The sequence below is a fragment of the Amphiprion ocellaris genome, chromosome 7 (assembly GCF_022539595.1).
Source record: "Amphiprion ocellaris isolate individual 3 ecotype Okinawa chromosome 7, ASM2253959v1, whole genome shotgun sequence".
Taxonomy (NCBI): domain Eukaryota; kingdom Metazoa; phylum Chordata; class Actinopteri; family Pomacentridae; genus Amphiprion; species Amphiprion ocellaris.
Window position 1 is genome coordinate 31,644,074 of NC_072772.1, and position 27,946 is coordinate 31,672,019.

Here is a 27,946-nt window from a genome sequence, read left to right on the forward strand (position 1 = left end):
GAGTCAAGTCAGCCACGATGACAACATCCAGTCAGAGCTTCAAATTAAAACGCAACAACTTCAACTTGAAAAATCCCAGATTGTGCCCCTTTTCACCAAAATTTACAAAGCACGTCTGATTTTTTTTTCAGCTCAGATTACTGGAAAGATGGAGTATTTCACCATAATATCTGGTTTTAACTCTGTTCTAAAAATGATATTTCAGTGTCTGTAGCTTTAAATGTAGCCGAGTTTCTCTTGTTCCCGTCCCCTTCAGGAAGAAGACAATCTCTGTAGCTACATCCCAAATCACATATTTTTTCATTTTGCTCGAAGTATATACTGCAGCTGCCTTCTGAAAATACATACTGTTTATGCAGTCTGCGAAGAACAACAGCTTCAACTTTAATGGTCCCATATTATGCTCTTTTCACCAAATTAATGAAAGTCTCAAATTTACCATGCATATGTCTGCTTTTTTGTGTTCAAAATGCTGCAAAGATGGAACATTTCACCATAATATCTGGTTTAAACCCTGTTCTAAAAAGGCTGTTTCAGTGTCTGTAGCTTTAAATGCAGCTGAGTTGCTGCTATTCCCACCCCTTTCAGGAAGAAGACTCTCTTTGTAGCCACATCCCAAATCAGAGATTTTTTCTTTTTTCTTTAAGTATATACAGAACATGTGCAATACACAACGTACAAAATAGGAAATGAAATGAGAAAAAATCATTAGAAAAATGTTTTAAAGTCTTAATCAAGATTAGTTAAAGTAAAAATCTGGCTCTAAATTATCCAACACCATCTGACTGAGTTTTTTTCCCTCAGAGGTTTTATGATGCTGATATATTAATGTCAATTTCTACAAAGCACAAACATCACCTTTCAGTTGTTTGTGTCTTACTGGCGGTTTCTGGTGATTTTTCTTATGTAATTAGCTGGTTGTTAAATGGCAACAATTCAAGAATAGATTTCATTTGCCACCAGAATTTATATAAGACTCAAAATAATCAACCATGTCTACATGGTATTTTGCTTGGTCTCCATTAACTCCGCGAACAGTACACCTTTGTCTTCAGTTCAGTTTCCATTTGTAATAAGTTTTCACTAGATCCTAACAATTTCCATGTTATAAAACTGTTTATGTATTAATATCATTGCAGCAAATACAACATAAAAACATGAAAACCAATTCACATTATTTATGCCAGACAGAATTAGAAACAGTTATAACAGTTTCTGTGACCCTCAACAACAAATCAATTAATTCGGTACTGGAACAAAATAACAACAATTAATAATAATTAGATATAAGAGTGTTTGATTCACTGTACCTCTAAAATGCTGAAAATGAAGTATACAATGTAAATAAAAAATCCTAAAGACTAAAATAACATACCAGTAGGTTAAAACAATCTTACAAACTGAAAGTATTTCACACAACCAGAAACAAAGTATTTGGTACAGCGGATGAATAAAGATGCTGCTAATCAGGACCATAATAATCCACAATATAAATAATCAGCCTCAATTTGTACCTGTCTAAAGGTTTATCACAGTTAAACCAGTTTTAATAGACATTTTATTTCTGTTCTGATTATCTGTTTTTGCCTTTTCTAATCTAATCTGAACAGACATTGACTAAAATGTATACAGAATGTAGATTTTATCCTTGTCAAACATTATATATGAACTTTAATGAAACTGAAAACGTACTTCAGAACACAGACACAGAGATGAAAATTAATTAACTGGCATTAAATCTGATTTAAAGATAATTTAAAATGTGGCTATCAAGAACACGTTCCACTGTTAAAGTGTGATGATAGTTTTAAATTTGTACAGATCTTTATTTTGAAGGTGAGAGTTGGGACATTGAATTAACTTCCTGAACATCACAATGAAATCTCGGTTTGACAGACTTTGATGTCAATAGGTTTGGCATCACTAAAGTCTGTGACTTCAAAGTATGGGAAGAGTTTCTCAGTGAAAGTTTCTCTGTGAGTGTAGATGTGAGTCATGTCTTCAGGGTCGTAGAAGGAAACCTCTCCTCTGTTATAGTCCAGCTGGACTCTGATCCGCTGAAAACGCTTCTTCACTGCAACAGTCTGACGAAGGCAATCAGTGTATTCTCCCTCAAAATAACCTAAGCGCAGGATTCCATTTTTTGGTAAAGCAGGACAATCTCCTTTCCTTTCAACTGATTCCTTAGTTACACCCAGAAGCCAGCCAGAATGATCTCCCACCTCCACGTCCCAGCTGTGTTTCCCTGAGCTGAAGCCCTCAGAGCCTAGAACAATGTTATATTTAATGAATCTCTCTGGATTGTCAGGAAGCTCTTGCTTTGTGTCTCTGCCTCTCACACTGGTCAGATCATCAGACAGACAAAGTCGGGGGTGTGCGGTGTTTGGATCCAGAATGACAGGACTGAAGTGGACCTTCTCCTTCATCTTCTCCCAGACTCTGAAGGACAGGTTGCCCAGATGTTTGGCCACATCTATCAGTGTTCCTGAGAGCAGCTGTGGATCTGACAGTGAGCTCTGGGCTCTGGCTCTGGTCTGAGTGTCTTTATAACCAATGAGGGACGGCACCTTGTGTTTCTGCAGCTCTTCTTCAACAGCAGAGATGCTGTCTGACAGAGAGGAGATCTGCTCCTGAATCCTCTTCACCTCTCTGTCGATAGTCTTCCCCTTCTGCTCCTCTTCCTCCCTCAGAGCTGCCAGTCTGGACTCCTCTTCCTCTTTCAGGAACTGGTAAAGCTTGTTCAACTCCGCTCTGATCTGCCTCTCTGTGGACAACAGCTGCTTCTTGGAGTGTTGAATCACTTTGTTGTATGTTTCCTCCACTTGTTTGCATTTGTCCCTCTTGTCCTGCAGAGACTTTAGGTCAGATTTCAGCTGGTCCTTCAGGTGACTGACTGCCTCTTCTATAGGAACCACTTTGTGACTCTGGTGGAGAGAAAACTCACAGACAGGACACACAAGTCTCTGCTCGTCCTCACAGAACAATTTAGTCTCTTCCTGGTGTTTGCTACACACCACCTCCACTTTAATCTCAGATGATCCGGCTTTCTGTCTCCCAGCAAAGGAGTCAGCCAGTTCCTTCAGTGCAAAGTTCACAGCCAGATCTGTTTTTGAGGATTTTCTTTTACAGATTGGACAGTTTTTGTTTTTAGATTGTTCCCAGAATGTTTTCAGACAGCTTGAACAGAAGCTGTGGTTGCAGCTCAGAGACACAGGATCTCTGAAAGTCTCTGAGCAGACGTGGCAGCTCACAAAGTTTTGTAGAATAGCTCTCTCAGCCATTTGTTTTCAAATTGTTCTTAAATGAAAGACTCACCAAATATATTTTCCCTTCAGCTTGCCTCATACATTCCTCCAAGAAAGTGTTGTTTAGTTACAGGAATCACACCCTTTAATGGCATCCTAGCTTTAGCATAGTCAGGTTTGTCAGGGATATTCATAACCTGCTTTCTGCGTCATCATCCACCCCTTTCACTGGTTACTTATTATTACTATAACAAGGATCTGATGCTGATAATAATCTCACTTATCTTTGGACTTTGCTTGTCACCTTTTATCAACCTACACCAGCCTGGAAAACTCTCACTGGTGCATTGCAGAGAGCAATACAGTTCACACATACCTCCATACCTCCCTATGTGTTGTGATTTTTGTCATAGTTTTCAAAATAAGAACTACTGCATAAGGTCAACAATTCACAAAACTAAAATGCATCTTATTAAAATTTAGGTCTTAATCATCAAGCTGTGCAACAAAAAATACCGCACAAAAATGTCAGAAAGTGGGGGAAATAAAGAGATCAGACTGTGAGCAAATCTCTGGTTCCTTATTGTGATACTCAAATGAGTACAGTATAAAGCCCAGTAATCAAATTACAGTAACGTTGTGTTTAAAATAATAGTAATTTATTTTACATAAATATAAAAACAAAATTTAACGAGCTAATGGCATAAAACTACACTCCGTACGAAAATTTTAAAATAAAATTCGCCGATAAAAGCGAAACACGAAGAAAATCGCCTGCAAAACAGATGACGTCATCCGGCTGCGACAGACGGCGTCCCCTCCGTGTAGCAGCGTGATGGAGGTTTGCGGGTCTTCAAATGTTTCTCTTAGAGAGTTTGGATGTGAACAGAGTTTACTGTCTCGACCTGACGGCTCTTCGTCCTTCGTACAAGGTAACAGTAAAATCACAAACATTTAATTTCAACCTGTATTTGTCTTTTGGCTTCTAAATATACAATAGAACCAACTACACGTTTCCTCATTTTACTCGTGAGGCTGTAGTCTTCATTAACGTGAGAGGAATATGTGAAGATGAAGATGTAGTTCTTAAAGTTAGACGATATATATATATATATATATATATATATATATATATATATATATATATATATATATATATATATATATATATATATATATATATATATATAAAAATTAAATTTAGCTGTTAACATTTGGAACCTGTTTTACAGGAAGTCTCCTCTCCACAAAAACACACTGTGACATCTGTTACCCCTTAGCTTTAATCATTCTGTTTTGAATGATTTAGATCACTACATTTATTGGTTTCTGTCCTCTTTTCCAGCTCAGATGATCCATCTGCAGTTTAAACATTTCTCCCTTCCTGATGTCTGTTTATCTGCTCTTGTCTGTACTCTGTTGTGCTCAGTGGGAAACATGACTTCCTCTGGGATCAATAGTGTGTTTTTGTTGAATAATGACACCTGTTGTTTTTATCTGAAGGCGACACCAGTGTGATGGCTGGAGTGTACGGACCAGCGGAGGTCAAAGTCAGCAAGGAAATCTATGACCGGGCAATTCTGGAGGTGTTGATACAGCCCAAAGTAGGACTGCCAAGTAAGTTGTAAACTAAGGGGAAAAACTCTCTTACTATGCAGCTTTAGTTAATTTCTTTATTGGGCTTTTAATGTGATATGGGAAGTTTAACCCTTCTTGTTGTCAGAAATATGACTATTTAAGGAATTTATTTGAGAAAAAAACTAATTATGAAGGATAAAAATGAAACGAATAAAGTTAAAACTTTATGTAGAAGCATTTTATTCAGATTTATATGCTGCTTTACTACAAAAGACGAGTTAAATTTGAGGTTTTAGGAGGTTGTTAAACTATACCACAGCTCACCACAAGGTGGAACAGCTGAGCCATTTCCATTCCAGTCTGCCTCAAATCTGTATCCCAACATTTCTTTGTTTTCTAGGTGTGCGAGAGCGATCACAGGAGCAGTGTGTGCGAGAAACCTGCGAGGCATCTCTGCTCTTGTCTCTTCATCCCCGCTCATCGCTCACTCTCATTCTGCAAGTGTTGCATGATGATGGTTCGGTATCCTTCATTGAAACTCCCTGACGCTGTTGATGTGCATTGAAATGGTGTTTTATTTCCGGGCGAGTGTTCTTCCTTTACCTGCCCCTCAGCTCTTGTCCTGCTGTTTGAATGCTGCCTGCATGGCTCTTATGGATGCAGGGCTGCCTATGAGCTGTCTCTTCTGTGGAGTTACCTGTGCCATCACTGCAGAGGGTGAAATCATCACAGACCCCACTGCAGCCCAGGAGAAGGTAAATGTGCGACTCATGTTGTGAGGCAAATGATGGATCTTTTGCCAGATTTAATGAAAAGCACTCAGAAAAATGTCAATAAATCAGCTGAGACAAAACCACTGATTTATTTTTCTCATGCAGCCCCTTACTGGAATGAGAGACGTGAGTTATGTATTTATTCATTCCAGCAAGATCATCAGTTTTACTGACGACTGATCATGACTATACACCGATCAGGCATAACATTATGACCACCTGCCTAGTATTGTGTTGGTCCCCTTTATGCTGCTAAAACTCCTCTGAAGCCAGTGGGGCATGGACTCAGGACCTCTGGGGATGTCCTGTGGCACTAGGGGGGTAGCAGTGAATTCTGTGGGACCTACCTAGATCGGGCTTATCCTGGCACATCCCACAGATTCCCAATAAGATTTGGATCTGGAGAGAGTGGAACCTGGGTGAACACTATAGCTCTGTCGTGTTCCCTGGGCCACTCCTGACCAGTCTTTGCAGTACGTCGGGGTGCATTGTCCTATTGAGGGTGGCAACTGGTATTAAGGACTACTGTTGCCATGCAGGTTGGAGGATTGCAATGTTTATATTGGTGGTAAATGTCAAACATCCACATGAATGTCAGGACTCAAGGTTTCCCAGCAGAACATTGCGTTAGAACAAGATGATCTGTTATTCACTTCACCTGTCAGTGGCTGATCTGTATTTGTAGATTTGATCCTGATTTTAACCAGTCTCCTGTGACATGAGCTGTACTTGTGTGCCTAATGCTTCACTTTGTGCAGGTTCTGACAGTACAGCCTCTGAATCATTCCTCCGTTCAGCTAGAAAACTATAGATGTCACACTGTTTGACCCGCTGAACCTCAAGCGGTTTCTTAGCTTTTTTTTTTCACATTTTTACTCACTGTGGCCTCATTTTCACTGCAACATAACAATCCTCCTCCTCCATGGAAACAGCACAGTTAGAAGTAGAGAGAGCTAAAAACTGTGCTGTATGACACAGTTATAACGCATATAATTGTAATAAAAGAGGAGAAAAAATAGAATTCCTTTGATAATTCATTTTACAATAAAATTAGTAACCTGAAATCAACATGTAGAGCACAGCTGCCCAAAAGTGTTGCCGACACTAGAATAAAGTAACTTTACATGCTATAGATATTTTACTTTTTACATTTTCAGTTGGACTCCTGTCTGCTCTGTATAAACACTGCCTGCAGTTCAACCCATGTCAGTCAAAAGGTCCCTTCATTTTTGTCATGTGACCGTCGGTCGCAGCTGAGTCACTTGTGACTCCATAGTTTTGCCAAGAAGCCTATAATTTTCTTCCTTTTTAGATAATCTGGTATTTGGAAACACTTTATTTCTGGTGAATCTTTAAATAAGAATGAAGTGATTTTAATGAAACAATAAGCTGTGATTTGACTACATTTTCAGACAGAACTGCATGTCACAGACGAGTAGTTCAAGGACCATGGAAATGTTGAAAATCTGATGATTCAGGCCTGTTTTTTGGGAAATGTAAAATCCATTCAGGGAAATGTTAAAATAGAATTTCGCTTGTATGACTTTGATTTTGCAGTGTAATCTTAAACCTTAAGTATTTGTCCTTTTACTGCTGTCAGTGCTATACAAATCCTCACTGAGGTTTGCTGATTTGTTCTCATCTTGTCTTCACTTTTTAAAGGAAAGTCGAGCTTTGATGACATTTGCGATTGACAGCGCCGAGCGCAGAGTAATGATGTCATCGACCAAAGGATCATTTTCAGTTCATGAGGTAAAAAAACATATGAACATTACTGTCAAAATGAGCTTTGTGAATATCAGATCTGTTGTGACACCGAAACAGCTGATTTCTTGTGTTGTTTGTCAGTGATCTGCTTCGTCTGACGTGATTTTATCTGTAGCGAAATCGCAAACATTTCATATTTTGGCTGATGTTTAAATTCCTGCTTTTCTTCTCCTTCCACAGCTGCAGCAGTGTATAGCAGTGAGTCAGAAAGCATCGGAGAAGATCTTCCAGTTCTACAGAGACTCTGTCAAGAGGCGATACTCCAAAACCCACTGATGAAGAAAGGAGTAGGTTTCTTTTTGTAGGTTCTTTTTTTTTTTTTTAAACACAAAACAAAGCATACTAATACTAATGTTGTAATAAAATATTTAGAAACCACTCTGGGCTGCTGTGCTGTGTTTGTGACACCAGACTGTGCTGTCGAGTGTGAAATGAAACAAGGAAAGACGGATGTCAAACAAGTGCATTTATTGGGATTCATTGATTTTTCCTTCACTTTAATATTTACATGTAATACAAGGATGTGACCTGGGAAAGAAACGAATATTTCTTATACTAATAAATCCCTTTTACTGCAACCTTTAACCTTTTATCGACTCACTTGAATTGTCCACTTTAGTGTCCAGTCGTGGCACAAAGTCCGATCAGTCGCATTAAACTCTCCGTATAAATCGCTTAATCATCAGCTGCAACAACAAAAGGTCTTTTTTTTATTCTTCAACATAGATGTCCGGTGGAGACAGACGATGGTTGAGGATTGTCAGAGGTGTTTGTGGACAGTCGGTGCAGCAGAATCACATCACATGAACGGTGATCGCTGACGAGGGTAGACGACACTGAGATACCAGAGGTGTGTCTACAAATACCACTTATAGTGACTGTAATCTATTACCAGCTCAGTCTTGATACAACACTGGGATCGCAGGAGACAGTGTTTCATTTGAGTCACTTGTAGTTCACCTTAGGACTCTAAAAAACTATACATCTAAATAGAAAATGTTCACCTTAGTCGTTTTTTTCTAAATATCTATTCAGAGTTCTTCCCTTGTTGGCTCTTTTCGTTAATGGCACAGTTAAGCTCAAACCAATATGGCTAAAGGTTTTTTTTCATTTCTCAAAGCTGTTCTTGCAAAAAATTTTGGACCGAACGAAGGAAATGACCGAAGCTTAAAGCAGGTTTGTGATCGACAAACTCGCCATGCAGGTTTCTGTTAAATGGAGATGCTACTGACTCATGCATCACATGGCCGAGCAATCAGACTATTTTTTGTCTTGCTGTTTTTATTTTTAAACGTAGAAGTAGACATCTTTTTTTTTTGTTGTTCCTGAAGGTTTCCAGCTCTATGAAATAGCAGAATGTGTGTCTGGGGTTGCTTCTATTAATGGAATCGCTCATAAAAGGCTCATCCTCAGAGTTTCTTCCACATTTTTTGGCACTTTTCCTCACAGGTCTGCACCTTCCTGTCATCATTTCCTTGCACTGTATATATAGAACCTTTATTTCCGTATCTGTTTCTCGCCACGATCCAGCATTTCATTTTAAGAGTCTCCTTTTTATTCTCTTATATAATGGCACTCTATGTATTTTTTATAGTTTTTTGTGTGTGTCTTTGTAAAGGTTTGACTTGGCATAAAGAAAGCAGCGACAGTCCTTTTCTGCAGGTAAACAATGAGTGATGCCGACAGTGAAATCAGGATTATCGGGTGCAGTGTTTCCAGAGGTGCAGCGAGGAATTCTGGCGTTTTCTGATGAAGCTCAGAGGCTCTCTTTCACCCCTCCGGCGACAGTGGCCCTCCCACGGTGAAGTCCGTCAGGATTTATCTGCAGCCACGTCCTTGCTGTGACCTTCTCATAAATCTGCAGACTCCATCTCCTCTCCCTCCGCTTCTTCTTCTTGTTATTATTCATCGTTCAGATCGGTGATATCTACAGCGCTGTGGAAACGTCTGTTTTTTTTCTTTAACGCTAAACGTGATGACGACCACAGCACACATTTAAAAAAGAAGTCCTCGGATGACAAAATAAAGCACAATTACAGACTGAATCTTTTAACTGAAGTGAGATTTTACACTCCTTTGAGCTGAATTATCAGAAGTGATCATGATTTAGACTTTTCCAGCTCAGTGTGGATGAAACATGACTCTGGACAAGTCGACGGACAAAAGACTGGTTATTTTTTTTACATTTACAGGTGATATGTTGGCGTGTGTTGCTATTCGTGAAATGTGCGAGAGGTCTGTCTTTACGGTTTTTTTTGTGCACGGGAGCTTTTACGGCGGCTTCGCGGACAGGTAGGAGATCAACGCGGCGATGGCACAGATGTAGGTGATGATTCCGAACACGATGGAGAGCACTGAGAGCCACAGAGCCTGGCGAGATGCTGCGTTGGCCCCTTGAAAATCCCCCTGAGCCGAGGCCTTGTTGGTCTGAGAAACGGGAGGCGAGAGGACAGTAAGATAAGGATTAGAGAGGAAGGGGAGAGAGAGAAAAAAAAACAGGAGAGAAGGGCATTTGTCATCATATGTCAATGTCCTCGCCGGCCTACACTTTCCTCTCCCGCTCATTCCAATCACACGCTAAGCCCATATTACGCTCCGTCTCTGAAACACATCCAGCGTTTGTGGCTCGTTCATCACTTTCTCCTCCTCTTTTCTCTCTCTCTTCTCCCTGCAGTCCTTGCCTTTGACTCTGACCCCTGTTTTAGGTAGCACTCAACAATATTGGAAATCTATCACCTTGAGGTTTCTTGTTATGACTCTAATTAAGCCTTAACGAAGCCCATTGATCTGATCAAAAGGCCTTTGCAGCTCGCTGCCGGTTAGCTTTGCAAAAGTGTTAATGGGATTTTTTTTATTTATTTTTTTTTCGCCACTGCGCTGCTGGAAGGATGCCGACATAAAACAGAGGCCTCTGGAAACTACAGATAGAGGCGTTGTGAGCCTTTTTCCTGTTGTTAATGGTAACAGTGACTGATGAGAGGTTCCTACTAAAATGATACATAGATTTTAGCATTATTGAGCACTATATCTAATAAATTCATAAATATATTGTAATTTATTACAGTATATAGATTTATTAGTATATTCTGTAATTTGGTACACTATATACTACTGAATGACAGTGTCTATGAATTTATTGCAATATATCTATGAATTACAGTATATTTATAGGTAGACTGTATTTTTTTACTATATACTGTAATTTATTAGCATATACTGTACCAAATTACAATATATGCTAATAAATCCATAGATATACTGTAATAAATTATGTACATACTGATAAATTCATAGATGTACTGTAATAATCTATGAAATTATTAATATATATTGTTATTTGGTACAGTGTAAACTAATAAATGACAGTATATACTAATAAATTCATAGATTTACTGTAATTTATTAGTATATACTGTAATTTGATGCATTATATACTATAAGTATATACAGCATATACTAATAGATTATAGTATATGTATGAATTTACTAGCATATATTGTAATTTGGTATAATATATGCTAATAAATTACAGTATATCTATTAGCATATACTGTAATTTATAAGTAAATAGTGTACCAAATTAGAATGTATACCAATACATTCATAGATATACTGTAATAAATTATAGTATATACAAAAAATTACAGTATATCTAAGAATTTATTAATATATATTGTAATTTTGTACATTGTAAACTAATAAATTGCTGTATACACGAATAAATTACAGTATATCTATTGGTATATACTATAATGTATTAGTATATACTGTAATTTATGAGTATATAATGCACCAAACTACAGTATATACTAATAAATTGCAATATATCTTGGAATTTATTAGTATATACTAGAATTTATTAGTACATAGTACAACTTATTAGTATGTACTGTACAAAATTACAATCTATTCTAATAAATTCATAGATATACTGTAATTTATTACAGTATATCTATGAATTCATTAGTATATATTGTAATTTATTACAGTGTATTTATTAGTATATACAGAAATTCATAGATAAAATTCAGAAATTCAGCTTGTAGTACATTATATACTCATAAATTACAGTATATACTAATGTAATTTATGAGTATATAATGTACTAAATAACAGTAAATATTAGTAAATCACATTATATCTATAAATGTATTCATATATACTATACTTTATTAGTATATACATAATTTATTACAGTATATCTATGAATTTATTAGTATATATTGTAATTACGTACATATTTTGTGCAGCTAGAGGACAGAGAGACGATTACGCTGGTAGATGCTGACACAGTGTTTAACAGTAGCAACATGTCTGTGGGTGTATTGATTCTGAATTGATTGATTTTTCAGCGTGGCGACTCCTCGCTATAGGAGCATACAGAACACATACAGCACATGAATAATGTATTTTCTTATGTCAAGCTCATTGAACTTCCATTTCTGTGGTGTATTTCAGTTTTTTAACAATGAAATCTGCAGAATGTACTTCAAAAGTCCCATCTTGTCCCTAGAAAGTCGGCAAATTTCAAATAAAATACATTGCCTATAGAACTGGAAATATGAATATTAAAGGACTTATGATAGTATAGATATAGTAGAAAGAGCTTCTAGTAATAACTGGCTCTTTGTTTTTGTTGTAATTGTTGGTTATGAACAATATTTGCCATGTTAACTGGTTGTTTTCACCATCAGGCAGGTGTAAACACAAAATTAATTACTGAATAAGGAAAAATCGACACAAGCTTGCCTTTGTGTTTTTATTTGCTTTGATTGTTTCTTCTGAAATATTGGTTTGCGTTTACAGCCTGTTGGCCTCCACAAAGGGAGATTATTCCTTGTTGGAGCTGTTTTTTTTTAAAGACAGACATGCTTATTTATTTAAACAATAGGGCCAAGATGATACATAATAGTGGTTTTTTTTGCATTTTACTTAAGACCAAGCAGTCTGGAATATGGTGCAAAAGGGTTAGATTTAAATGTTTAGCTCAACCGTTCAACTGTTTCGAAAGCCTCGTGGCATAATCCTGCAAATCTACATGTAATCCTCCCTGTTTCAACTCTGCTCCATGATGTCTTCACTTGCACAGCACTCAGGACCTGTTGTTAGTCTGCACACACACCGCAGAGGGTAAGAAATCACCCTCAGCTGTGCACTATGGTGCCAGCTTGTATCTCGTCAGCTCAGGACTATGTGTGTGTGTGTGTGTGTGTGTGTGTGTGTTTGTGTACCTTCTGTGAAAGGTAGAAGGCAGCGATGCCCAGGGGCCAGAAGCAGCAGAGCATAGAGAAAAAGGCCAGACCCAAGTAGTCCTGAGGGATCATCAGAGGGAAGTTGCTCTCGCTGTCTGTATCGCTGAAGTCATCGATGGATGAGTCCTGGGATTCGAGCAGAGTGCACTTCGGTTAAGTTCAGGTTAGACATTCTGATAACTCACGTTTAAAAAGAAATACCTCTAATGGTGCTTCTTCCTGCACATTTGGTTTGGTTTGCTCACATTTACAGGTATCTGGCTTCACAACAAATCAATGAAGACTCATTTTATTTCATTTACCAGCAACATTTAACAAATTTTATCAAATTTTCTCCATAAAAACGCCACCATTACTCTGGATAATCCCCAAAACACACTGTGAACAGTTTTTACTGGGGTTATTTCCACGTTTTAAGATTTGTAGTTTATTCGCTGAAATATAGGCATATGTCTGGATATGCACATATATATATATATATATATATATGTATATATATATATATATATATATATATATATATATATATGTGTGTGTGTGTGTGTGTGTGTATATATATATATATATATATATATATATATATATATACACACACCAGGATGTATTGTGATTTATTTCAGTGTAATGTTTAAATGCCTTGAGACCAACACATCAAGTTTGCTTCAGCTTTCTGGCAGCCCATTACTCTTGATTTTACAGCTGCAATGTACAGCTGTGGATTTGTTTTTTTGTTCTGTTTTGTTTTATTGAAATGCCCGCTTAAACCTCTAAACTCCAGGTGCATGTTTTCTTTTATCTTTTTTTTAAAAAGCCAAAATTACACCATTTGTCAGAGCCAGAAACTGCAAAAACAGAAGGAATTATCAGTTTTTCAGTTTTCCAACTTTGAAGCCTTTAGTAATTCAGCTATGACCAAAGGTCACGTGACAAAAATTCAGAGAATGATTGGTTGAACTGGGCTGAACTGCAGGCTGTGTATAGACAAAGCAGATAGGAGAAAAACTGCAAATGTAAGTCGTGAAATATCAATTTTTTCAGTATTAGCAACACTTCTAAGCACTTGGAAAATGTTGTAGATGTTGAGTTTTCAAATTTTTCGTAAAATCAATAATCAAAGAAAAGCAAGTTTATTTTTCTTACTTTTTTATGATTTATGGCATTATAAATGAGACAAACTGCAACAAAAAGAGACATTTCTGTCTTTTCTCTGCTTCTAATCATGGTTGTTCTATTTCCATAGAGGTGCCAGACTTTATGTTGCAGTGAAAAATGAGCCCACAGTGAGTAAAAATGTGACAGGAGCAAATAAAAAAAACCCAGGGAAGCAAAACCAAAACTATGTGCAAAAGCTTGATACCATTTCAAGGATAAGCGAGAACCCTTTAGACTCAATGCTCAGTCATTTCCTCTGAGTATGTGAAGTGCTATTAATTTTAAAAGTTGCATTAAACATACACAAAGCCAATCTGCTCCAACACTAAGTCTCTGTTTATGGAAGCATGAAAAATATGCTTTTTTGCTACGTTATGTTCACGTCCTCGGCAACAACTGGAGAAACTTTGCTGGTGTCTGAAAGATAATGTGACTGAATGGGGTTAGTCGGGATGTTCAGTGGCTTCACTGACCGCAGGCACTTCATGACTCATGCATCTTTCTGAAACAGCTGCATATTCAATCTGACTTCCTCTCTCACCACGACCCTGTCATATTACCCCGCTCGCTTTTATTTGTGCATGAAATAGTTATACATTCCCTGGAGATGCTTCCGTTATATTTTGCTCCAAACACCAGCAGCCTCATGAAAAGCTTTAGTCTCTCTCTGCATTAAAGAAAATCTGAAGCATTTTAAGGAATATTTCACAAGGTTAACTCGACATAAAGCCGTTTTATGATCAATTTAGCCAAAAGCCACATAAATACAGTGCTCATATGTAAAGTCAATAAGAATCGGACATTCCTGAGGTCATTTCTCCTCCTCTGACATAATATCGATCTATTAAATTCATCATGAAGCAGCGAATGAGTTTTTTGTGGCATTTTTAAGCACATGTAAAGTGAAACAAGGGAGGAGATGTCGTGTTGTGGCTCTTGGAGGTCACTGCAAGGTTTTTATTCCCACCGGCCCGAGCCTCTGCGTCGCTGCACTACTGCCAGCATTCAGAATGAGCTGAGAGGAAAAAAGAAGGTTCCTCATTCTTCTTTGTGTCCTTGGGAAGCAAACTCTTAAGCCAAACTTTGTGGCCGCAGCAGCCAGCAGTGCTGCCTCTTTGTCCACTCGCTCATGTTCTTAAAGTAATAATCATACAACAGCCTTCAGCCTTTTATTCACAGCAGCTAAGTGGAGCTTTTAATTTCACCTTGCTGGGAGACTTTTCTCAACTATTTAAGCCACTGGAAGTTACTTATTTGTGATGTTTACGGCTTATATGTGAATTCTTATGTAGACGTCTTACTGCTCATTTACATTTGACTTTGGCTTTGCTCAGTGATCTATTAAATAAAACTGCAATCCTCCATCGTTACTGTAGAGCAGCTTTATGTAATCTGGCCTTCATTCAATTGTTGCCTCCACTAAAATACGTCTATTTTAAGTTCCTCTTCGGTTCCCAGAATCTGTCTCTTGCCTTTAATGTAAAACTCATCCAAGCAACAAAGAGGATGAGGTAAAAGTGAGATAAATCAGGATGATCTTTGATTATTTATAAAGAGGGATGAAATGATTCTTGGATTCAGCCTGTGAAGTGGGTTTGTCTGATTGTTTTTATTTTTCGTTGAACTGAAATGCTGGCAGATATCTCAACCTTTTTAACCCCAGATGTATGTTTTACTTGAAAAAGTGCCAAAAATATACAATTGCCCAACCATAAGCTGTAAAATAAACTGAAGAAAAGTCAGATTTCCAACTTTCTAACAGTCTTTGAACTACTCATCTGTGCTGCCCTGCTGGGAAACTTAACCAACTCTGAGCTTCACTTTATTCTACGTGTCTCATTTAAAACTTAACAAAAAATGAAGCATTTGCATAAACCAGATTCTGTAAAAAAGTTTAAATTCTACGCTCCTCTGCACAACTTTATAGCTATCATTGGCTCAGCTATGACCAACCATCATGCAACAAAAATTCTTAGATTTTTCTGGCTGAATGGGGTTGAACTGCATGCAGTGCAGATCATGGGACAATTTCTTTTATTTATCTGTTTTACATCTTTGAGTTTTGGTTGTTGGTTGGGCAAAACAAACATTTTTTGTGCTATTTTTGACATTTAAAAGACCAAAAAACTGAATAATTAATAAGATCTTCCTAAATTTGTATCTAACATTTGTAATTTAGCTGTGACCAACAGTCATGTGACCCAAAAAAGTTGATTTTTTTTGGCTGAACTGGGATGACTTGCAGGCAGTGTGGGAGATTCCTTTCTATCTCTGTTTCACATATTTGACTTTGGGCTGTTAGTTAGACAAAACAAACATTTTTCACTATTTCTGATGCTTAAAAATTTAATAATTAAGAAGATAATCCAAAGTTTCAGCCCTATTTATGTGTTATTTGTCCATCCATTTGAACTTTTGCGAAGGGATGAGTTGCTGGAAACTACTTTTCCAAGAGCTACTCATTTGTTTTAAAGGAATGCTGCATTAAAAATACACAAGAAAGCATTTTCTCTGCATGATGTCAGTGTGATGTCTTACGTCAGAGTCAGGAAGCAGGTCGTCCTCGTCGTCCATGCTGTAGGAAGCGCTGTGGAAGTCCTGCGTCTCAGCCAGCAGCTTCCTCTCCAGCGTCGATCCGGGCCGAATGTCCACAAAGGTGGTCTCCAGGTAGTCTTTGCTGAGCAGGGAGTCTGCGGGACCCCAGATGGGGGCCGCTGGGTAATAGGACTCCAGAGTGCGAGGTAAGGAACAGGGGTCCAGGAGCTGCTGCTGCTGGAGCTCAGGAGGATGTCCACAGTAGTTCCTCCATGCTAACGGAGGATACGCTCTGTCCTCCTCACATTTCACCAGGATGCCCTTGAACAGCCCACCGGGGGCCTGTCCGGTCCCGGGTCCCAGCCCCGGCCCCTGCCCTGCAGCCCGGTTGTTGTTGGGGCTGTCCCCCAGCAGAGGGTGCTCCAGCTCATCTAGATTCTCCATCCCTCTCTTTGAGCAGCAACCCCTCAAGAGGCCGCCACATCAACAACCAAATGTAATCTACCAATCGGTGGGCAGTATCTCGCTGAAGAGTGTCCGGCGGGTTTAGGCAAAGGCAGCTGCTTTGCCAGCTTTAGTGTTTCTGTGATAATCCATCTCTAATCCTATTCTTTAATTTTACTCTTATTACGGGGCTTGGTCCAGAGGCCAGCAGCACACTCCAGATTTACGATAGCATGGAAAATCCAGTGGAATTCTGTTTACTACGACATGTGGGGCTGGAGATGCTTTGGATAATTCAAGATTCCCTTTTCCTCGTGTGTCAGAAGCAATTTTTTCAGGGCTTGACGGTTCAAGCTTTGTCCCATCTCTTCCATTTCACATGATTGAGTGTGTCAGCGTTCACCAGTTTGCTGCTTTTGCTCTCATACAATATGGAAATGTCAATTCTGATGATGAGGGACGTTGATCACCTCAGACAGGCTAATGAAAACACTGGGCAACAGGAATTCAGCGGGGGGAAAAAGTCTCTCAATAAAATATTAAGTCTTAATCTAAGCACAGTGACTCGGTATTAATGTGAAAGCGTCGTACGTCAATCTCTCCCTTCAGCTGCTCGGGGTGGAAACGTGCAAAGACTTGACGAATGATTGTAACAAGCTGTTGTGACACGCAGCCCGAAAGAGTCTGAAAAACTGCCTCCAAAAAGGGCCTTGGGATGAGTGGGCTGACACACGGCCGGGCGCTTTCAAAACTTGACTATACACAACCTTCCGGCAGCCATCAAACTAGTGGCGCAATGAACGGATTGGGGCCATATTTGAGGGCAGTTAATCTGTAAAAGCAATGAGGCTCCAGAAATAGAATCCTATGGTGCACGTCCGCAGGTCAGCGGGCCTGCCAACATGCCTGCTCCTCTGTTGTTGCTGCAGGAAGCGATAATGAAGAAATCAAAGTCCTCCGGTGTTGATTTATGGCTGCGGGTTTGCTGCGTGGTGTGGCAGCGCTCCACTGGGACATGTAATTTTAATGCGTCCACCTTAAGAGGGATTCATTCAGGACAAGACGAGCAGCCGGGCGACTCTATCCGACGAGGACGAGGAGGTCTGTTAAAGAGAAGAACAAGGTCACACAAGATACTCAGACTCTCTGCACACAACGTCCTGTTTCTTCTCGGTCTGGACTCGCATTACTTTGGCCAACTCTGATCTTGCATCACATCACACAAGATGCAACCAACCGGTGCGGACCTCCGTCACAGTGTCACTGTCCTTTAGAACAACATGTTCTTTCCTCCTGAGGTCCTGACAGGAGGACGGTGGCCACTCAGATTAATATCACAAAATCAGTGGACAGAAATAGTTTTTTGAGAAAGCTCAGTACGTACCGAGAGGAAAGTGCATTGTTTTTGTTTATTCTATTTCTGCCACCCACGTGAAAAATCTCTCTGTGTGTGTGTGAGTCTGTGGGCCTCGATCGATTTAGTTAATAAGCTCACAGTAGAGTAGCAGATTAGTGTGATTTGAAAGGCTGTCTATGGAGATTACCCTCCCTAAGTGCACCTGGTAGAAAATAAAAAAAGGTCACGCTGGACGCTGCGTCTCTTGCGGGGATTGTTAGATTTGCTCAGAGAATGAGCGTCATGCTAAAATTAACCCAGACATTAAAATGACCTTAATCAGGAACAAGGTCTCAGCATAAAAAGTGAAGGAAAGTGATGAGTTTAAATAAAAAGTACAGAAACAGCCACGTTTGCTGCACTTTTACTGCAAAGTAAATCTTTATAACACAATGCAACACTTTAAACTGCAATATTCAAGTCCAACGTCCCTGTTTGTCTTAATTAAACACACTCAGACTTATTTTTTTGTCCCTGCAGTGCTGCAAAATGACCTGAGAATTAATGACACCCAAAATTTAGGAATCCGCTCTACAGCCAGTGAGTCAATGCATGTATTTCTTTGATATTCTAGCTACTTATAAGTCTAAAGAGCTTGAGGTTTACAGATTAATATTAGTGAGTATTGATAGTCTTCAACATGCAGTTTACTTTTGAAACTATACATTTGCCTCTTCACATTGTTCTCACTAAGCTAAGTTCTTCTGAGATTTATCCACAGTTGGACACTGCATGTTTTAGGAAACCTTCTGGAACCTCAGAGTATCTCATTTTAATGCTAACATAGTTGATCTCACAGCACGTCCGCCTTTATTTAGCTGGATTTATGCGTTTTTGTTACAGCTACACAATCATATTGATTCCACTAGAGCGGCACAGGCTAATAATATTCACCTGGTGTTTATGAGTCAAATTTATGTTCATTTATTGGTTTATTTCGCAGCGACTCTACTCACTGATCAGCGAAGAGAAAAGCTGTAAATGTTATCCTAAAAGAACAACTTCGATCTGTTCAGCGGCTAGAAAAGCTCCCCAAAAATAGACAGAATGAAACTGTATATCATGAATAAGAACAACTGACTGATCATTTCAGCTGTATTAAAACCGGTAATCACAGGGCGGACAGAAGGAGACTCAGTAGAATATTAATGCTGTCTGTCTCACTGCTTGGCTTTAATGCACTTTTTTGTGTTCACTAAACGAAACAGGATGAAGGAGAAGAGTTTTAGTGTAGATGGAGATCCTTAGCGTGGATCCACATCATTCTAACATGTAAATTACACCCAGCTTTGTATAATTTAGTGTACGTATTTAGCGTTGTGTTGGCATATTTAACGTACCTAGGGCTTGACAGAATAATGAATCGATTTCAAATCAAAAACACAATTTAAAAGAATGGAATTAGCAAATCGCAAAGGCTGCAGTTTAAATATTAGACATCACAATCTGACGGAAAGATTAAACTGTCGTGTCAATAGTTTAACAAATTCATATTGTCCTCTTACCATGTTTTTTTATAGTGTCTTATCGTTTCGTCACGTTTTAAATCTCTTACACATTAAAAACTGAACTGAAGCTCATATAGGGTTCGACTGATATTGTTTTTTACAAGCTGAAACCAATTTTTTAGTCATCAGAGACACTGATAACCGGTATTTGGTATTACTACGTATTTTTGCAGTAACAATTAACATCAAGGGTGGGGAATACAAATCTTTGTGGAGATGCTTTTGTTACTCCGTCAAGGAACGCGACGGAGCTATGTAACGATCAGCGTACGTTTGTCTGTCTGTCTGTCTGTCTGTCTGTCTGTCTGTTAGCAACATTACTCAAAAACAGACCAACGGATTTGGATGAAATTTTCAGGGAAGGTCAGAAATGACACAAGGACCATCTAATTAGATTTTGGCGGTGATGCGGCTTATAGTCTGGATCCATGGATTTGTTAAAGATTTCTACACGATTGCGAGATAGGGGCTCGGCGTCACTGTTACTATGACAACAAGTGAACGCTATGTCAGCTGCCTGCTGAGTCACATGATTGCGATCCTACTACAAATCCACCGCTGCTGACTTATCGGGACTTATCCGTCAGAAATGATACAAGGAGCAATTGATTAAACTGTGGGGGTGTTTTCAAGTCCAATCAATTCCCGCCGCCCGCTACATATATTTACCGTAGATTGGACGATTTGGTATCCATAAATAATGTACAAATGCATAACTCACTTTTTATCAAAGATTTCATCTGTTGGAAAGGATACAGCGACTGAGCAGCCTTGGCAGACGACTGCACTCTCAGAGTGCTTTTCTTGTTTTTTTATGTTGTACATATGTTTAACTGAAAGAGAGCTTTTCAGCGATTTTCCTTTAGTGTTGATTTGCTATTACATGTGACGTGTAACCGATAAGACAGAGCTGTGGGTGGGACATTACAACAGATCTCATAGCTAAAATAGCACATTTTAAAATGGATTTATTCTTCCAAGAACCTGTTAAAAAACACAACAGTCGCGCTATAACTGGACAAATGCTGAATATCAGATCTGATAACTGACCAGGCTGAATTGGTAGATCCCTCAGCATGACATCAAAAAAATGATGAATCAAATCACAATTGCAATGCCTGTCAGAAAAACTGCAATTAGATAATTTCTCCTAAATTTTTCAGCCTTAACTTTGGGTACAATCTACCAATTAATTCATGCTGGGTGGGCCTGCATAAGTAAGAAAATGGATACATAGCTGACAATTTAACTTTGTCAAACGCTAATTGTATATACAAGAGTGTCAATCACTGTTACTTCAACAGAATCTGGAAATATTTTAATTTCTCTGCATTTTCTTCTTACATGCACACATTATGTACATATGTTTTCATACAACTGCACCTTGTACATACATTTTGCACCACTTTAAGCATTTACATCATTGTAAATGTTTAGCATGTGCAATATCAGGAGGTTCAACATCAGATATACTGTATTTATAGTGTTTTTAAGCTATCCTTATAACAATAAGCTATAACACTGTTTTCAGTGGCTACACTTGTACATATTTTTCGCTATATTTTATGTTTTCCACATTTCTTTGTGTAGTTTTTATTTAAATAATAACAAAAAAACTCCCTAATTGTGTGAATGTACTGACTATTCCATTCTATTCTTTTCTGACCATCCAGTATGGTGCATATGACACTTCAGACAATAGCCAATGGTGCTAAATGATTCAAATTAGATTTAAATACAGAACTTACTTCATGTATTCCACACTGAGAATGCAAGAAGACATTTGAAAAAAGTCTCTGTATTGTGTTTTCAGAGTCTTTTCATTCTCTGGAGGATAATGAATTGTCATTTCAACAAACTGCATAATATCTCATCAGTAAGTATTCATTGTGCATGGCAGAGTGCTTCACAGGCTCCAGATCGATTCAATGACTCGCTGCACACTTCACCGCGCCACAATTTAAAAAAAATAAAAATAAAAATGGAATAATTGGGTGTCTTTGGGCTGGTGTGGCTCTGAGGGCTCCATTTTCTGCTGCCTTATGGAGGACTAGTACCTCTTCTACCCAACAAGCCGAGTGGTTGTTGAACACGGTGACGTCAGCGCTGCCTCGCTCTCACAAACACACATCTGGACATATGGTTCACACTGCACACACTCCTATTTGTAGCACTTTGCCAGCCTCTTCTCTCTCGTGCCCCCTCCCAATCGCTGCAGCTTCATTCCAGGAGAGATGCACTCAGCTTTATTACACCCCCTCCCTCCTCCACCTCTGCCCATCCACCATAAAAAGACTTCTGTCAGCTGTATTATAAGCCTGCCTCCTTTTTTTTTTTTTTTCTGATTCTGCAACGCTCATAAAACATCCAGTCAGGTAGAGGGAAGGTTGCAAGGACGCCGCTGCAAATCACCGCCGACACTTTTACAAGAGATCCTCTCTTCTGTCTGCTTTTTAAGTCGGCCGTTTTGTCATACACAACCACACATCCGCTCCATTACTCCTATCCCTTCTGCTTTGATGTGACTCCTTTTCCCCTCTCATAATCCAGCCAACACTTTCTGCAAACCCACTGTACAAAACTTGTCCCTTTTGGTACCAATCTCCGCACGGAAAAGACGTGGAAATGTGCAGCCAAAGTGACTCTTGCTCTGATTTTCAGCAACTCTGCAGTCTTTTTTGACACCCTGACTCTCAGCACACATACAGACACAGAAGTAATGGCTGTAATATTTCAGCTGATACAGATCAAGGAGATGCAGATACACTCGCAAAGCAGAAACTGCACAGTGGCTGAAGGAAATTGGAGCCGTAAACGCCTTCAGGCTCTAATAAAAAAAGACATCTTGAAGAACAGCGACGTCAGGCTGATAAGACCAGAGCAGGCTTTGAGATATGCCAAACAAAAAAATCTGCAAAAAAAAAAAAAAGAGAAAAACCCAAGTGGTGGTTAAATGGCCCTATTGATTTCATTTCCAAACCCCTTTTCTCTCTGTCTCTCTTCCTTGATGTGTGTGGAGTGACTGACGAGAGCAGCGGAAACTGAAGAGAAAAGATAAGCAAAAAAAAAAGAAGAAAAGAAACAGGCAGGAACGTGGAGAGCGTTGCACAGCTCGCGAAGCTCAAAGTAACACCATGTTCCTATGGAAACACATTCACCGTGGAGTGGAGTGCTCACTGCAGGATAAATGAAGCAGAAGCTAATTTGCCATTTCAGTACTGTTCCTCTGCTTGGCTTGATAATAACTGGATGGGATAATTCCAGCATTGCTGCGCTTTCCAGTAAGGATGTTTCTGTCATTTCAGACTGCAAAGGATAGATAATTTCCACAGAATTACGCTATAATAACAAATGAGTGCAGTCATGCCAGGCGCTGGGTTTACTTGAACCCAACTGCGCAGAATGTGTGTATGACAGCGTGAGCTCATTAATCAGTCCACAGCGTGCCCTGCTCTAACCCCAGACACACACAAACACACACGCAAACACACACACAGTCATGTCATCTCCCTCACAAACACACATCCTTTGCAGCTTTGCATCATCTTGCCCTCGTTGACAAACAAACAAACAAACCCTCGGAAACGTCCATGCACAGCCTCCCACATGTTCACAGGCCTCTTACACACAACTGCCTCTTTCTCTCTTTCGGACACACACACACACACGCACACACACAATTTGCACAGCTGGTGCTCGTGTGCAATGAGGCCCAAGGAACAAGAAGTTACCCATCTGCAATATGTTGCACATTGTGTCTCTGCAGAGAGTGTGGTGTGATGTAGACGGTGTTCTGTTATGAGGATCTGTGGTCATCGTGGGACACCGAGGCTGGATACGTCTCTCAGTGTTCTCTTGTTTGTGTAGTCGTGTGTGTGTGTGCGTGCGTGCGTGTGTATGTGTGTGTGCTCTTGTCTCCCGTGGTTTAGTGCCTTTTTACAGCTATTGCTTTCTCTATCCTCCAGGGTTTACATGCATGAATGTGAGCTATTTGTTTTTAGGTGTTATAGGGGTCGACCGATTATTGGATCTGATATTCAGCGTTTTCACAATTATGGGTATTGTTTTTTGTTTTTTAACCGATTTCTGTTATTAAATTAACTCAAAAATGATATAGCTGGGTTCTGTTGCACCCAGCTCGGTGTGTAATTCACTCTATTATCTCAATAAATGTCCCAAAAGCATCACTATTTGATTGGTTATACGTCACGACTAACAGCGTATCAACAATTTTTTTCTAATTTTGACATTCTCTTTTGGTTAAACATTTAGAAAACATAAATAAACAGAAACATTTTAATGATGTTTTGTATTTGAATTGTAGTTATTGATCCCTCACCAGGGAAATGTAGATGTTATAGCATAGAAAAGCAGGACAATAGTTGATAAAACTACAATAAGTTACATACAATAAGATACAGTAAAGGTGTGAGAAAAACAGTGTACAAGACATGATGAATGTATTTATAGATATGTACAATACTAAAACAAAAACTGTAGCAACTAATGGGAATATTAATTGAAAGATAAATATTATAGTAACAGAGATAACAGGTAGGTACAGGAAAATCAGCGTCACAGCGTCATCACACTGAAAATATTAAGTTTTGCTGAGGATTTGGACGATACAATAAGACTGCCATGCTATTTATTCTTATATTTTTTGGTAGATTATCTATTTTAATAACAATGTTCGTCTCCCTGCATGCAAATGTTCCACCAAAACTACCAGCCCATCACTATTTTAAGGGGGTACCATCACTGCATCCTGAGCTAAGCATCACCAGAAGTACAAACAAGATAGAGTGTTTTTCCCCCCATAGAACAATAATACAGGGAAGTCAGACCATTCTACACAGCGCTATATCGGTACTAGAAAATGCTCTGACTATGCAAAACAACAATTTTGCAAAAAGTAAATTGAAATCGCTGTTTTTTGACAGTTATCACCACTGATCAATGACAGTTTCAGCAGCAGTGTTTACAAGCTGAGGTGTTCAAGTCTGTAAAGTATCAGTAGAGTGGTTCCAAATATCTGTTCTCATCTCCCTGATGTCTAAAAACTACATCAGTATCACTCTAAGAGACCCCTAAGATGTTTCTGTGTTAAAAACTTTGGACTGTTTGAGAAAAGGTTGCTTGTTTGTGCTCACCATATACACCAATACAATACATGCAGGCATGTCCTGCACATTTTAAATTAGCAGTAAATTTCTTTACTGAAAGTCTTTTTTAAAATAAATTTCTGTATTTTTTCTGCTGGTGGGGTATCATTCTAAAATCTGATGATTCGTCTTTGTAATAAAGTACAAAATTTAAGGATTCAAGAATATTTATTGTCATTGCATTTCTGCAACGAAACTTTGTTGGCACTTCCAAAAAACAATATAGTATAACAAACAACAAAGAGCTGTATAAAACAAGTATTAAAATATTAAAATATACATATATATAAAAAAAATATGCATATGCAGAGATGATTAGATGGAAAATAAATATCCAGTTTCAAACTTATGCTTATAACTCTTATTGAAAATGCAAAAAAAAAATAAAATTACCTCAAATTATTAAATGAAATACTACTACTGAAGATTCCATTTTATTGTCACTTTGAACACTGTCAAAAATAGGTAAAATAAATAAAAATCTCAGCTAGTCAGGTAACACCAGTCTTATTTCTTTCAACCTAAAGAGCACTTTGGATGTACATATCCTTCAAAATGGTCTTTTGTGGAAATTTTATGAAAGACTTTTGAAAAATTTCATCATAAACTCATAAATCTCTTAAGTTAAAATGATGGCTAACACTAGTCAGTTATTGTTTGACTCAATCACTCCCATTATAGTTGCTTATTATTGCAAAAACAGTGTAAATTTCCTCGACAGGCTCGATGCAAAGGCTGCACAGATGCCATGTAGGCTGTCAGTGTTTCAGTCTAATGACCTGTACGTGCCTCAGTGTGTGTTCATCTGTGTGTGTAACGGTGTGTTTACCAGCATTAATCTCAATGTGGTGACAAAAATCCGTCTGCACACGTTGCAGGAATCCACCTTCGATGTGTGGACAAAACATGCTGAAGTCTTGGGATGACTTTGGTTTGGTTCAACTCGCTGGACATGCAGCAGTTAAGATTAAGGTCAAGCGAAGTCTTCAGGGAACAAATATGAGTCAATGCAACGTCCTCACAAGTGACTAAACAAGTGTGTGTTGCAGTAATGAGCCGAACGAGGTAATTAGCTTCTTGCAGATCTTTACATGAGCGCTGATGTACTACATGGGCTCATCATCACAGACTGTGTGCGCCCCACAGCCCACCGCCAGCAGAGAAAAGCCCTGCTCTTAATTAGGACCGCTGGCATGCAAAACACCCTGCGTGTCCTTTGAAAGCACTTGGACTGCCTTTTGTCAGACTGTCCCCTGCACACATTTAACACTCGAAGCCATCTGCCAAGCCAGATTCTGGGCTCGAGAAGACTTTCTACCTGAATAAAATGTTAAAAATGTGCAAAAGGATGTGTCTTTGTCTGGTGTTTTTGTGCTGTGGCGGTGTATCACTGCACACCAGGCTTGTTGTACAGCAGTAAATAGCAATACAAATGTAAACAATGGAGCAGAGCTGTGTGTGTTTGTACAGGAAGGGGTTTGCTCTGCTGCTGCTGCTGTTGGCTTCCACTCCAATCTATTGTATATTTTCATAAGAAGAAAAAAAAAAGATGCTCAAAAACAAATTGTCACGAGAATATAAAATGAAGAGCTTCCACTCCTGTGGTGTAATAATGCAGGAAGAAAACATACAGATATCAGAAGGAAATAGTTATTAAGTCGCAATTCACAAGCACAAACACAAATGAAAAATGTAGCTATTCTGGCAAATGCATGAAAAGTCACACTTGAATAGTTATTATTAATGATATAAAGCTTTTATTTTGGTAAATGCAATGCTTTCAGGTCAAATTTAGATTTTTAGAAAATATATATAATATATATAAGATTCCCAAATGTTTTGCAAAGATGGGGATGCAATGGAACTATAACAGAGAAAAACACCAACATTTTTTGTTATATGCAGTGACAAATTCTCCAATAAACCGAGCAAATACCAGCATTCATGCTTTCGTTTCGTTCTATCTTGCAAGAAAACAAGCCAAAAGTAGCCCAGAAACAGTTTTTCTTCAATATTTCCTCACCTTCTCTCCTGTGCTCCGTCCTGTCCTGTCCTCGGAATGATTCCTCCCACAACAAAACGATGTGAATCCAGAGTCCCAGCTTTTAACCATCCGCTCGGATCCTCTGCGCTATTTTGACTGCTTTACGCGTGGGAGTGCGCAGAAGGTGTGCACATATGCATGGATTTTGGGTAAATATTAGTGTGTTGCACGTGTCTGTGTGGGACGTGGAGTTGCGGAGTGGAAGTCAAACTTCAGCTGCTCTGATCTGGATTCATGCAGATGCGCCTCCTCACACCTGAGCATCCAGGCAGCAGTAACGCCTCGTCAGAGACTCTCCATCCCCCCTGAGCTGCATCTTCTCCCGCATCCTCGGTCCTTCCTTCCTTCCTCCTCCTCCTTTCTCTCTACCTCTCGCTGGAGAAGGTCTCTCTTTAATCCTCCCCGCGGTTTCACAGTGTCAACTTTCTTCTGCCTCCCTCAGCTTTTCTCTGACTTTCCAATTAGAAGCTCTCCCCCTCTCCTCTCTCTCCTCCTCACCCCTCTCTGTCTTCTCCTTTTTGTCTCCCCTCTGCTCTGCTGCTGCTGCCTTATTATGGCAGAACAACCTGGGTCCTAAAGCCAGTCGACGCACCGCCTGGCCAGGCTGGATTTCAATTACTCTGAGGTCCTCTTAAAGCTAGAAATAAGGAGCAAAGTGAGGACATTTCGCCTTTTCTTACTTCTTTAAGAGGATTAGCGGGTCAGGGCTTGATTTTGGGTCGGAATTAGGATTGGGGTTAAGGCAGGGGATCTAGCAGGGAGGTTTAAGGTTAGCCCCAGCTGCACAAATGCATGTGTTTGTTTGGAATGGGAGTTGATCTGAGGATTCTGGACAAGCTGCAAATACAATATCCTGAGGCAAGGTGCAAGCATGAGATGGAAAATCTCATGGAGGCTGCTGCATGTAGCAAAGTGGACAGAGGCGGCAATCAAAACAGAACCGAGAGGGGGTTGGTGATTATGCTGGAGCAATTTTTTCTTTCTTTTTTTTTCTCTCCCTCTCTCTCTTCCTGTATGTATGTGGAGGCAGTGAGATGCCCTCCAGCGAGGATGACTCCACTTTGAGTCAGCCCTTTCATGTCCGCCT

The 27,946-nt window shown here is 39.2% G+C and overlaps 3 protein-coding genes across 3 annotated transcripts; 1 reads left to right on the forward strand and 2 right to left on the reverse strand.

Moving 5' to 3' along the window:
• Positions 1-615: 615 nt before the first annotated feature.
• On the reverse strand, positions 616-3,459 carry LOC111579611 (zinc-binding protein A33-like). The gene has a single exon (XM_023286957.3). The coding sequence runs from the start codon at positions 3,279-3,281 to the stop codon at positions 1,872-1,874; it is 1,410 nt and encodes a 469-aa protein (XP_023142725.1). The 5' UTR covers positions 3,282-3,459; the 3' UTR covers positions 616-1,871.
• A 556-nt stretch (positions 3,460-4,015) lies between these two features.
• exosc5 (exosome component 5) lies at positions 4,016-7,741 on the forward strand. Its single transcript, XM_023286927.3, is given in 7 exon segments — positions 4,016-4,067; positions 4,070-4,177; positions 4,749-4,862; positions 5,224-5,345; positions 5,438-5,578; positions 7,259-7,348; positions 7,544-7,741. Coding segments are annotated over 7 exon segments (708 nt in total). The 5' UTR covers positions 4,016-4,030; the 3' UTR covers positions 7,640-7,741.
• A 75-nt stretch (positions 7,742-7,816) lies between these two features.
• tmem91 (transmembrane protein 91) lies at positions 7,817-27,362 on the reverse strand. Its single transcript, XM_023286926.3, has 4 exons — positions 26,839-27,362; positions 16,306-17,849; positions 12,595-12,741; positions 7,817-9,790 (listed from the first exon to the last, which is right to left on the reverse strand). Exons 2-4 carry the CDS (start codon positions 16,744-16,746, stop codon positions 9,635-9,637), a joined length of 744 nt encoding a protein of 247 aa, XP_023142694.1. The 5' UTR covers positions 16,747-17,849; positions 26,839-27,362; the 3' UTR covers positions 7,817-9,634.
• Positions 27,363-27,946: the final 584 nt, after the last annotated feature.

Coding starts and splice junctions, on each gene's coding strand:
- LOC111579611 (XM_023286957.3), bottom strand. CDS start 3,281: ATGGCTGAGAGAGCTATTCTACAAAACTTTGTGAGCTGCCACGTCTGC.
- tmem91 (XM_023286926.3), bottom strand. CDS start 16,746: ATGGAGAATCTAGATGAGCTGGAGCACCCTCTGCTGGGGGACAGCCCC. Junction 12,742..16,305: donor ACCTGCTTCCTGACTCTGAC/GTAAGACATCAC, acceptor CTCGAATCCCAG/GACTCATCCATCGATGACTT. Junction 9,791..12,594: donor CCTTCTACCTTTCACAGAAG/GTACACAAACAC, acceptor CCCGTTTCTCAG/ACCAACAAGGCCTCGGCTCA.